Source organism: Nicotiana sylvestris, chromosome 3 (assembly GCF_000393655.2).
Source record: "Nicotiana sylvestris chromosome 3, ASM39365v2, whole genome shotgun sequence".
NCBI lineage: Eukaryota > Viridiplantae > Streptophyta > Magnoliopsida > Solanales > Solanaceae > Nicotiana > Nicotiana sylvestris.
The window spans coordinates 48,491,313-48,504,218 of NC_091059.1; the positions used below are offsets into that span (position 1 = coordinate 48,491,313).

Genomic DNA, 12,906 nt, shown 5'->3' on the forward strand with positions numbered 1-12,906 from the left:
TGCTTCTGCCCTGACTCTTCCACCTTTTTGGTGAGTATACTCATCTGTGTCAATAAGGTGGCCATATTTCAGCCATAGAGTTGGATGGATCTAAGGGCACTGAGTGAACCACTGGAGTAATAGGTGCATTCCTGGTTGTCCATCCCGAATTTTGTGCCATCTTGTCAAGCAGACCCTGGCCTTCTCTCCATGTTTTGCTCAAAAATGCTCCACCAGCTGAAGCATCAACAATGTTCTTCACGCTATCTGACAATCTCATGTAAAACCGCTGTCCCAACATCAGATCTGGAATACCATGGTGCGGGCATATAACCACCATCCCTTTAAAGCGCTCCCATGTTTTATGCAGTGTCTCTATTGGTCTCTGTTTAAAACTCAAAATTTTATCAATTTGTTGAGCAGTCTTATTGGATGGATGGAACTTGTTATGGAATTGCCTGACTAACTCATCCCAAGTTGCTATAGAATCTATGGGAAGTGAGTTTAGCCAAGTCTGGGGAGCTCTTGTCACTGAGAATGGAAACAATAACAGCTTGATTGCTTCAGGAGTTACGTTGGGCTGCCTTTGTGTTTTGCAGATAGAGAGGAAGTTCTTCAAGTGCTGCTGAGGATCTTCGACTTGCGACCCCAAAAATAGTCCCTTGTTCTGCAACAAGTGCAGCATATTATTCGTAATTTGGAATGACTCAGCCTGTATCTGCGGAACTACAATAGCTGTGGACAGATTTTCAGCTGTGGGTTGTGCCCAGTCATAGAGAGCAGCCTCTGGCACTATTGGTACCGCTGGGTTTTCCTCGTGATCCCCCATGACTGTTTCGAATTATGCAGTTGTTGGTTGTTGTTTGTTTTTCCGATTAGCCCGATTCAAGGCCTTGAAAACTTTCTCGGGATCTGATAATGCTTCAAATACTTCACCAGATCTTGATGAGTTTCTAGGCATGCACCTGTGCAACCAAGTCAACAAACATTAAAATTTCAATGTAAAAATTGGGTATAGAAAAAAAATGACTACAATAAGAATTTTTGTACTTCTTTCAATTGTAATTGATAGCACCGTTAATTTCCCGGCAACGGCGCCAAAAATTTGATCACGCCCAACTATGCCTTATAAAAGGACAATGCGGACGTTGCAAATATAACCTGGGTATTTATGCCCAGAGTCGAAACCGCAGAGAATTAACCTATCAATTACTTTCATTGGACTTACTAAATTCTTTAGAATTAACCTCCCCAAACGTTGTGAATAACAGTTGATGGTATATTTAATAACTAAGATTGAAAGTCAATAAACAGTTGTAAACTAAATATGCTTAAGTTGTGAACAATAATGAGAAGGTTCTAAGGTAGTGATTTTCCCCTATTGATGGAATCCCTTCTGTTTATGTTTCATATAGATTTACCAACACATCTCTATCAACCATGAACACTCTTTTTACCGTGAATCTCTCCCGAGTAATCACGATAATTTACTAGACGCACTCTCCCGAGATACGCTAGTTGGCTTTGTTTATTACAATTCACTTTAGATTGCACTCAAGACTTCGTTATCCCTAATCCCGCATTTAAACCCGCAGTTATAGATCCCTCTTATACTTTGGGAGTGATGTTGTTCAACAATTACCTAAATATGCACTCTCTCCCGAGTTATGCATACTAAATAGGCACAGCTAATTGAGGATCCTGTCAATTAACTACAACAAACACGTAGTTGAACAAATAGAGATTAAACTGGCAAACTATATTAACATAATCAAGAAGTTCATCCTTCAATAGGTTCCATCAAAACCCTAGACAAAAGATTTAGCTACTCATGACAATGGGTAAATAAACTATGAAAATATTCATGATCAAAATTGCCAGAAAAATAAAGAGAAGAAGAAAATATGATGTTTTGGGTGATCTCTCACACTTGTTTTTCTTGCCAAAGTACTCTCTACAACATTACATGCCTCCCTTGGGCGAGTTCTATTGTTTAATATAGGGTTTTGGGCTAAAAATCTCGTATTTTGCACTCCAGACCCTCAATTTTCCGCTTCCTATCGCGGTCCTACCGCGGTTACGCCAGGACCGCGGCCAACTAGCCTCTCAGAATCCGCAACAGCCTTCTGCCGCGGTCCGACCGCGGTTACGCCGGGACCGCGGCAGTCCATCTCTAGTTCTGGTTTTGCTGCCTTCGCGTGGTGCACTTAGCGGATATTGTAAGATTGGCCTCTTTTTTTCCGTAATTGATCCCAAAAGTACTCCATAGACTGTTTTTATTGTATATAGCCTGCAAAGCATGAAAACACTAATCAGAGCATTTTGTTATCACTTTTTACCATAAAAACTATACAAAAAGGTGGTTCTTTAGGGCCTAATTATAGTCCAATTCACCTATTATCATGATTTGTGTTGTGCCATTAGTTTTTTGTGAATACAGTAGATTCGTCACCGATCTATACAATTATTGTTTTAAAAAGCAAGACAAAGAAACTTACAGTCGATAGTATATGTTGAGTAAAACAAGACAAACTATATTCCTCTATAATCTAATTAAATTTTGATAAAAGCTTGGGAACCTAGGTATTTAACCTGCCAATTACATTATCTGAATATTATAACGGGAATTATTAGATTATTAGAGGAATATAGGTTGCCTCATCCTGTTTAGATATTGTATTATGTTTAAAATATTTGAATAGAGTAACCGCCTAAATAAATCATCTTCAAACATAGTACACTTAACTAAAGGGCATGTATAATGATGCTTGTGTATTAAATGAACAGAATAAATCTCCCTTCATCAGCATTAATTAAGCTTTGTGGTTATAATTAGCTGAAAAGACATGATAATATTAGTACAAATTAGTAGGTCAGATCAAACTTACTTTAGAGATAAAAATAGAGATTGATCTTACAAAAGTGACCGTAACCACCAGAAAAAAGCACTAATAGCTCTAATTAAGTGGAGTTTAGTAAATTAAAACAAGTAAGAAAAGATGCCAAAAAACATTGATTTGATTTCCTTCCTTATAAAAATGACATCTCATTTGGCTCTGTCCTTAATCACATCGATTCCCATTTCCGTTGGATCCGTCGCTTGAACTTCATAGTGTATTCCGTCTGGGACTTGTCACACCCCTTTTCTACCCCTCCAAAACATAATGTGTGTTATGGATTGTGAGTTAAAGAGTTTTTTCCAATTAAAGTGACAAATTTGAAATAGGGATTATTTTGTTATTCAGAGTCGCCACTTGGAATTGATTTTTGGGTGTTCCAAGTCACCTTTTATTTGATCCCTATTCAAAGGAAAGTTTGGCTCTTTTATTATTGATCTGCGAAAACAAAGTCCGGGTAAGGAATTCTGTTAACCGGGAAAAAGGTATAAGGCATTTCCCAAGTCCCGTGGTTCTAGCACGGTCGCTTTATTGACTATATTTGGCTTATACTATTTTTTGGATAACTTGTGTTTTATTGGTTCTCATCTTTTACCTATGTCCGCTTTATTGCTTGATTAAAATTATGAAAAAAAAAAATTATCTTGAAATAAGTTACGCGTTCTAATACTTATTTTGTTACATATCACAATTATGCCACGGAGACCATACACATAGCCATGATATTTAATTATTTAAAGCGCACCTAAATAAACTAGCACACTTGAAGTATTTTCCTAAACTAATTTAAGATTGTTGTAAGGCCAAAAGTTATGGAATTGTTTGTGAAAAAAGTGTATGATTTTAGATATTTGAATAAATAAATTATCATATACCAATACCCTACATCCCAACAATTGAAGCCTAAACTTATTAGTGTCCAAATCTTCCAAACTTTAGCAAGTTTAAATACTATATCTTCAGAAACATGATTAAACATATAACATTTAAGGATTGATTTACATTATTATTTATAAAGTTTAAAGATAAATAAATAAAATCACATAAAATAAGATAAAAAAAGAGAGAGAAGAATAAACCTTTTAATGCAAGATTTCCAATTAAATGAGTCTCCAAGAATATGTACAATAACTCAGACGAACGCCGAACAAGCATAAGTAAAGATGATCATCAAAGCCGGTGAACAGAGCTCCAACGGAATCCTCAACCTCGACTGTTAACACCACTCTTTGGCGTGTAAAAGGGGATGTTTTGAAGTATTTTTTGTTGGGTTTTGGGGTGTTGAATTGCTGGAAATTTTCGAAAGAAAGAGGAAGAAAGAATAACACGAGTAGAAATTGTCGTAGCGTAGAAGAAGAAAAAAAATTTGTTTCTCTCAATTCTCCCCTCTCTTTTCTCTCCTTTTTTTCCCCTTTTCTTCTCAGATTTTCTCTTCTATTTTTTCAGATTTATTTTTATTTTTTTAAAAATATTTTATTATTTTTTAATTAAAAGAAATCTCACTTACAATTTGCTTTTCTTTTTTATAAAAAGAAATCTCACCTTTATTTACTTTTATTTTTTAAATTCCAACTTTAATTACTTTTATCTTATTTAAAATCTTACTTTTTTTACTTTTAAAAGAGGATTCCACTTATTTTACTTTCCTTAAAAAAAATAATCCACTTTCTTTTGCTTTTCTTATAAAAATTCTACTTCCTTTTACTTTAATTTTTTTTAATTTTCATCTACCTTTATATTTATTTTTTAATTCCAATTTTCTTTACTTTTTATTTTTTTAAAATTTTCACAAAACTTTAAAAAGTTTTCCACTTTCTTTTACTTTTTAAAAGAGAATTCCACCCACTTTTACTTTTATTTTATTTTTATTCCATACTTCCCTTTTTCTTATTTTTTATATCTCACCCGAAAATTAAAAAAAAATTAAATATTTTTTCGGATTTTTTTTATTATTTTAAAAATAAATTAAAATAATAGTAATAGTAATAATTCACCTTTTAAAATTTTGTATTTTTACCCTATGATAAAAAGTGTAACAAAGCTAAAAATTGTAGGTTAAAACCCCTAAAATATTTACATAGAAGAAGTGACAAAAAATTAAATATTGTCAAAAATTAGGTGCTCACAGCTGCCCCTTTTTGCTTGGAAACATGAAGAGTTTTCGAGCAAAGATAAGGTGAGTCATGTAACTAATTTTTGAACATATCTTTATTCAAAAGGAAAGAAATAAGGATAAGAGAAAAGAGAAAGGGTGCAACCGAGTCTTGGTTTTGGACAGCCTACATATCCCGGGTTATAGGGGAATCAGGTCGCGTGTAGTTCAAGGAGAACTGTGGAATGATGAGTTGAAAAGTCGAGTGAGGTTCCGTCGAGGCTCCGGTCCGTAAGTCTGTTATTACATCAAAAATAAAAAAGAAACTAAACAAGCCTATCAGCTATGAGTTACAAGATTCATATCTATGAGTCTTCTGAAGCTTGATCTTAAGTCTTGGATGGTTCTTCTTGCAGACTCTGATCTGAATCTTGATGCTCGTTAGCTGCAACCGTTGGTTCATACTTCTTCAACTTTTCAGATCAAAACGGAACATGCAGAGCTTGTGACTTCAACTATGTCTTGAGCAATCCACATCTTTCCTTCGCTTCTACACTTTGGATTCACTTCTTTTCCTTTTTCTTTATTCTGGATTGAGACTCATTCTTTGGGCATCTCGAACCATGTGCCTCGAGGTAAAACCTGCTCAGACACCAAAGCAAACAAACGAATGAAATTTTTCTGCCCCAGTTTTCACTAGGAAAATTTCGTGAGTTATTATAACAAAATTCTAAACTACTTCTTTATTGAAAGCAACAAAATCAGGATTGTGTATCCTTGAGAAAAAGGGATTGGGGAGTGGGCCCTATATCTATACTAAAAGTCTACTAGGGAGTGGAGACCCTATGTTGGAAAGCTCAGCTAGGGATTAGCGTACCCTATACTGGTAAAGGAAATGTATACCGGGGTTGGTGCCATGTATTACTGAAAAGGAAATGTAACCAGGGGTTGGCACCCTGTATTACTGAAAAGGAAATGTAACCAGGGGTTGGTGCCATGTATTATTGAAAAGGAAATGTAACCAGGGGTTGGCACCCTGTATTACTGACCAAAAAAATAAAAATGTTGAATCCCCCTGGGTGATAAAGTTCTACCTGGGTTAAACTAACAAAAGCAAATCTGGGCGAAGAGTACTTCTACCCGAAAACTATGAGTCGGATCTCCCTAGGAAAAAAGGTTCTACATGGTTAAGCTAATGTAAAACAACCTGAGTGAAGAGTACTTCTACCCGGAACTATGAGCTGGATCCCTCTAGGCGAAAAAGGTTCTGCCTGGGTTAAGCTACATAAAAATAACCTGAACTATGAGCTGGATCCCCCTAGGCGAAAAGGTTCTACCTGGGTTAAGCTAATGTAAAACAACCTGAGCAAAGAGTACTTCTACCCGGAAATATGAGTTGGATCCCCCTAGGCGAAAAGGTTCTACCTGGGTTAAGCTACGTAAAAATAACCTGAGTGAAGAGTACTTCTACCCGGAACTATGAGATGGATCCCCCTAGGCGAAAAGGTTCTACCTGGGTTAAGCTAATGTAAAAACAACCTGAGCGAAGAGTACTTCTACCCGGAAATATGAGCTGGATCCCCCTAGGCGAAAAGGTTCTACCTGGGTTAAGCTACGTAAAACTAACCAGAGTGAAGAGTACTTCTACCCGGAACTATGAGCTGGATCCCCCTAGGCGAAAAGGTTCTACCTGGGTTAAGCTAATGTAAAACAACTTGAGCGAAGAGTACTTCTACCCGAAAATATGAGCTGGATCCCCCTAGGCGAAAAGGTTCTACCTGGGTTAAGCTAATGTAAAACAACCTGAGCAAAGAGTACTTCTACCCGAAAATATGAGCTGGATCCCCCTAGGCGAAAAGGTTATACCTGGGTTAAGCTACGTAAAATAACCTGAGCGAAGAGTACTTCTACCCAAAACTATGAGCTGGATCCCCCTAGGCGAAAAGGTTCTACCTGGGTTAAGCTAATGTAAAAACAACCTGAGCGAAGAGTACTTCTACCCGGAAATACGAGCTGGATCCCCCTAGGCGAAAAGGTTCTACCTGGGTTAAGCTACGTAAAAATAACCTGAGCGAAGAATACTTCTACCCGAAACTATGAGATGGATCCCCCTACGCGAAAAGGTTCTACCTGGGTTAAGCTAATATAAAACAACCTGAGCGAAGAGTACTTCTACCCGAAAATATGAGCTGCATCCCCCTAGGCGAAAAGGTTCTACCTGGATTAAGCTACGTAAAAATAACCTGAGCGAAGAGTACTTCTACCCGAAACTATGAGTTGGATCCCCCTAGGCGAAAAGGTTCTACCTGGGTTAAGCTAAATAAAAATAGGAGGTGGGAACAATAGTGACGTATGCCAAAAGTAAAAGAAAAATGGAGATTTTAAGGAACTTACGTTTGGTGACATTCGTTCTTTTAGAATCACCATTCTGCATGCTTTGTTCCTACTTCAAACAAAGAAATATTTGTGAGTTTTCAAAGTGGTGGTTGGTTTGTGGCCTTGATGCCATGAGTAACTTGGTTCACGGCCACTGCTGTCGAAGAACCTATTCTGTCAGCGTGGTACCGAGATGTCCATGGTATCGCTACCCTTGTCTCTAAGGCAAGGCTATTTTTTCTTTAAAATCAAGCTCAGTTGTCTTGCACCCAGTATCAGTTTGTGTCCGTAGTGCTTATCAACTTTTCTTATGAAGCAGGTTTTGCTTAGGCGACCTTTTCAGTTTCTTTGAGACATTTTGTTCGCCTTATCAAATGAGATCACGGATGGATTTGTGCCTTCGCCAATGCCATATATGCCTCAAATTGTTCTTGACATTACAGGGAAACTGTATCCAGTTTTGCAGCCCTTTCTTTGCTTCGATTTTGATGCAGGATTAGACCGAAAAGGACTCAAAGAAAAAATTATGGGTAAAAATAGAATAATAATTGGAAACGAAAAAGAACTGTGCTTAAACAAAAGGTGTCCCTTTCGGGGAAAGGAATATGGAGACTTATCTGGAGGTATGTGTCGACTTCAATGAATGATGACATGCATTTTGGACTGGACGCCTGATCTGTCTAAGCTGTCTATTTCTCAAAATATGCCGCAAATGCTCATTTTGAATTTGTCTTGGTTGTGCTCATGCCGGAGAATCGAAGACCCTTATTCGGCTAGTAGTGCCCTTTGCAGGTTTTCGCTAACTAACCTCTCTCATTTCTCTACTAACCGTCACCTTATGGTGCCCATATGGGTTTTCACCCATAAGACTCTCTCATCTTTTTGTTCATTGTTGCCTTATAGTGCCCGTACGGATTTTCACTGATAAGACTCTCTCATTTTTTTTTGAATAAGATACTGCATGAGGGAGGTTACCCAACGCCCTTGGCATGTGAACTTCAAACATTCTCAAACACATCGACCAGAAGCTCTTGAAAGGTAAAAAGGCGAAATGAACCTTGAAACGAATTACAACTTTTGGAAACCGTTTTTTACAGAAAAACCGTGAAATAAAACAAACTTCTGCCCCAGTTTTGGAGTACTAGAAATATGGGTTTTTTGTTCTGATGGGACCGAACCCGGGTAAGGCTGCCTACGTATCCTTTCGGAATCAAGTCTCACGTAGTTCAATGCAAGGATTATTTTTTTTTGGCTTTTTTGCTTCTTTTTTTTTTCAAGTACACAGGTAGACAAATACGGATCAAAAGGCTTAACAAAAGGGTGACACCTATTTGGAGTAGCGAACAAATGATAGCCTTTGTCACTTCAATCTGAGAAAATCAATGCGTGAAATTCTACAGTGGGTATATATCAGACATAATATCTTTTGACTGCATCTGCGTTAATAGTCATGTCTGGTACCCGTCCATCATCATCTACCAAGTGCAAGGCCCCTTTTGGTGACACTTTCTTGATGATGTAGGGTCCTTGCCAGTTCGGGGCAAACTTTCCTTTAGCTTCCACCTAGTGTGGAAGGATGCGTTTCAACACCAGCTGACCTACCTCAAACTGCCTTGGGCGCACTTTCTTATTGTAAGCGCGTGCCATTCTTTGCTGGTACAACTGGCCAAAAGACACTACTGCTAGCCGTTTTTCATCGATCAACATCAGTTGTTCTAATCGGGTCTTGACCCACTCAGTGTCTTCAATCTCTGATTCCATAATAATTCGGAGAGAGGGAATTTTGACTTCAGCGGGTATTACAGCTTTAGTTCCATATACAAGCAGATACGGAGTTGCACCAACAGATGTGCGAATAGTAGTGCGGTTTCCCAAAAGAACAAAAGGCAGCTTTTCATGCCATTGCCTGGAACCTTGGATCATCTTTCGAAGAATCTTCTTGATGTTCTTGTTTGCCGCTTCAACAGATCCATTGGCTTTTGGCCGATAAGGGGTAGAATGGCGATGCATGATTTTAAATTGTTCGCATACCTCCTTCACCAAATGACTATTTAGATTGGCTGCATTGTCAGTGATAATGGTCTTTGGGATACCAAAGCGACAGATGATGTTGGAGTGAATGAAATCTACCACTGCTTTCTTGGTGACTGCTTTGAAAGTGACGGTCTCCACCCACTTGGTGAAGTAATCAATTGCAACCAAAATGAATCTATGCCCATTTGAAGCCTTTGGCTTGATCAGCCCAATGACATCCATTCCCCAAGCAACGAACGGCCAAGGAGAGGACATGGGATGCAACTCCGAAGGAGGAGAGTGAATCATATCACCATGAATCTGGCATTGGTGATACTTGCGAACAAATTTGAAGCAATCTCACTCCATAGTAAGCCAATAATACCCTGCCCGCAGAATCTTCTTTGCCAAAACATATCCATTCATGTGAGGTCTGCATACCCCTGAATGCACTTCACTCATGATCCTCTCTGCTTCTGTAGCACCTATGCATCTCAACAAGTTTAAATCTGGGGTCCTCTGGTACAGAATTTCCCCATTCAGGAAGAAACCATTGGCGAGCCGCCTTATAGTTCTTTTTTGATCTCCTTTGGCATGCTCTGGATATTCTCTTGTTTTAGGAATCGTTTGATGTCATGATACCATGGTTCACCATCTGGTTCCGTCTCAATTTTATTGCAGTAACCGTGTTAATTCCGAACTTGGATTTCTAATGGGTCAACATGAGTGTTGCCTGGATAAGGGAGCATCGAGGCTAAAGTGGCCAAGGCATCGGCTAGCTCGTTGTGAAACCTGAGAATGTACCTGAACTCGATGGATCTGAATCTTTTGCTCAAGTCTTGCACATATTGTCTGTACGGAATAAGCTTGATATCTCGAGTCTCCCATTCACCTTGGGCTTGTCGGATAATCAAGTCAGAATCTCCTATAACCAATAGTTCATGCACATCCAGATCGATGGCCATTTTCAAACCCATGATACAAGCTTCGTATTCTGCCGTATTATTGGTACAGAAGAACCGAAGTCGGGCTGTTACAGGGTAATGATGTCCAATAGGTGAGATGAGGATTGCCCCAATCCCAACTCCTTTGATGTTGACAGCCCCATCAAAATACATTTTCCATACAGGGTGATCGTCTGAAACTACTTCCTCTATTGAGTTGACCTCTTCGTCTGGGAAGTATGTGCTAAGTGGCCTGTACTCATCATCAACTGGATTCTCTGCCAAATGATCTGCCAAAGCCTGTGCTTTCATCGCGGTGTGAGTGACATAGACGATGTCGAACTCTTTGAGCAGGATTTGCCATTTTGCGAGCCTGCCAGTGGGCATTGGCTTTTGAAAGATGTACTTCAAAGGATCCATTCTGGATATGAGGTAAGTAGTGTAGGCCAAAAGATAATGTCTCAGCTTCTGAGCGACCCAAGTCAAGGCACAACATGTCCTTTCTAAAAGGGTGTACTTAACCTCATAATTGGTGAACTTCTTGCTCAAATAGTAGATTGACTATTCCTTTTTGCCTGTTGCATCATGTTTCCCCAGAACACATCCAAACGAATTATCCATCACTGATAGATATAAAAACAAAGGCCTACCAAGTTCAGGTGGGACCAGTACAGGGGGTTTTGACAGATAATCTTTGATCCTATCAAAGGCTTTTTGGCAATCGTCCATCCACTTGATAGCGGTATCCTTTTTAGCAACTTAAAGATGGGCTCGCATGTGGTTGTGAGCTGAGAAATGAACCTACTGATGTAGTTCAACCTCCCGAGTAAACTCATGACTTCCTTTTTGTTCTTCGGAGGTGGCAAATCTCGAATGGATTTTATCTTAGATGGATCTAGTTCAATGCCTCTTCGGCTGACTATAAAATCGAGGAGTTTCCCAGATGGAACCCCAAATGCACACTTGGCTGGATTAAGCTTAAGGTCATACCTTCGAAGTCGTTCGAAGAACTTTTTCAAATCGCACACGTGATCAGCCTGTGCCTTTGATTTTATGATGACATCATCGACATATACTTCAATCTCTTTATGCATCATGTCATGAAAAATGGTGGTCATGGCCCTCATTTAAGTTTCCCCTACATTCTTTAAACTGAATGGCATGACCCTGTAACAATAAGTACCCTAGGGAGTGGTAAAAGCGGTCTTTTCTACATCATCTTCATCCATTAGAATTTGGTGGTACCCAGCATATCAATCCATGAATGATTGTATCTCATGCTTTGCGCAATTATCTACAAGAATGTGAATATTTGGCAAAGGAAAATTATCCTTTGGACTTGCTTTGTTCAGGTCCCTGTAGTCAACACAGACTCTGGTCTTTCCATCCTTCTTCGGCACAGGCACAACATTCGCCACCCAGGTGGTGTATCGGACAGCTCTGATCACATTGGCGTTCAATTGCTTAATTATTTCCTCTTTGATTTTGTCACTCACATCTGTTTTAAATTTTCGTTGCTTTTGTTGGACTGGTGGAAAATCAGGATACGTAGGAAGCTCATGAACCACTAGATCGACACTTAAACCCGGCATATCATCGTAAGACCAAGCAAACACATCTCTGTATTCAAATAAAAGTCGAATCAAGGCACCTCTGGTTTTCTGTTCGGTGTGAATGCTTATCTTCATTTCTCTAATTTCTTCAAGACTTCCGATATTAATTGGCTCAATTTCATTGAGGTTGGGCTTAGGCTTGTTTTCAAATTGTTCCAACTCTCTTTTTATTTCCTCAACAACCTCATCTTCATCACATTCCACCTCTTGATGCATTATTTCGATATTAGACAGCTTTTTAAGATATGGGCGTGAATTCCTCATACATGTCATGTTATTAAAGCCGGTATTAACAAAACTAAAATGGAAATAAAATGACAGGAATTAGGAAAAGGGAAAAATACAAAACTTAATACAAAACTGAACTGCATTTCATTAAATTCGAAAGGATAGAAGGGTTAACATTAAAATAAAACAATCACACTGAGATGTTTGGATTACAACCCTGAAAGTAACCCAAAAATACAAAAAAGAAGCTGCAAAAGCAAACTACCAAGACTCTTTCCTTGTGGGGAGAGGAATTGCTTCCTAGTTGGTGAGCATGGTGTCTGGGTCAATTAGTTGCATATCGGCACGACTAGTGCCTTCACCGGCCTGGATCATATTCACTTCAGAAAACATCTGCCTGAGGTCATGGCAAATTTCATCAATGTTTGCATGCGCCGAGAAATTTTGAACCTCTTGGAGTCGTGGCTTGACAAAAGTGTAGAAAATGTGAGGGATAGGTTGTTGCAAGACCCATCCATGCTTTCTGTGGTGCTTGGCTTTGTTTTTGTCTGCTTGTGTTGGCCTGAAACCTAAACCAAAAGTACCCCGGTTACCGAACGGAGAAATAGGCTCTGAAATTCCTTGCAATGATGTCCCCAAGCCTTTCCCTGACTCATAACCTTGTCTCATCATAACCGCAGCCACCATTATAGATGTGGTGGAAAGACGAGGATGCAGAATGGGATTTCCTTCCTCAACATGATCCACAGAAACCACTTCGAAAG

At 38.9% G+C, this 12,906-nt stretch overlaps 1 protein-coding gene and 1 non-coding gene across 2 annotated transcripts; one reads left to right on the forward strand and one right to left on the reverse strand.

The window, feature by feature from the left end:
• The first annotated feature begins 290 nt into the window (after positions 1 to 290).
• LOC138888840 (small nucleolar RNA R71) lies at positions 291 to 397 on the forward strand. The gene has a single exon (XR_011406419.1). It is a non-coding gene; the product is annotated as a small nucleolar RNA R71 (small nucleolar RNA).
• Positions 398 to 8,907: 8,510 nt separating this feature from the next.
• Positions 8,908 to 10,613, reverse strand: LOC104235423 (uncharacterized). The gene is made up of 4 exons (XM_070169055.1): positions 10,162 to 10,613; positions 9,799 to 9,967; positions 9,376 to 9,519; positions 8,908 to 9,279 (listed from the first exon to the last, which is right to left on the reverse strand). The coding sequence occupies exons 1-4, from the start codon at positions 10,611 to 10,613 to the stop codon at positions 8,908 to 8,910; spliced, it is 1,137 nt and encodes a 378-aa protein (XP_070025156.1).
• Positions 10,614 to 12,906: the final 2,293 nt, after the last annotated feature.

Bases quoted from the DNA above. Each gene is read 5' to 3' on its own strand.
- LOC104235423 (XM_070169055.1), bottom strand. From the start codon at position 10,613: ATGAAAGCACAGGCTTTGGCAGATCATTTGGCAGAGAATCCAGTTGAT. The intron at 9,520-9,798 runs GTATGCAGACCT...TACTTCACCAAG, and splicing joins TGAGTGAAGTGCATTCAGGG to TGGGTGGAGACCGTCACTTT. The intron at 9,280-9,375 runs GTATGCGAACAA...AACATCAAGAAG, and splicing joins ATAGTCATTTGGTGAAGGAG to ATTCTTCGAAAGATGATCCA.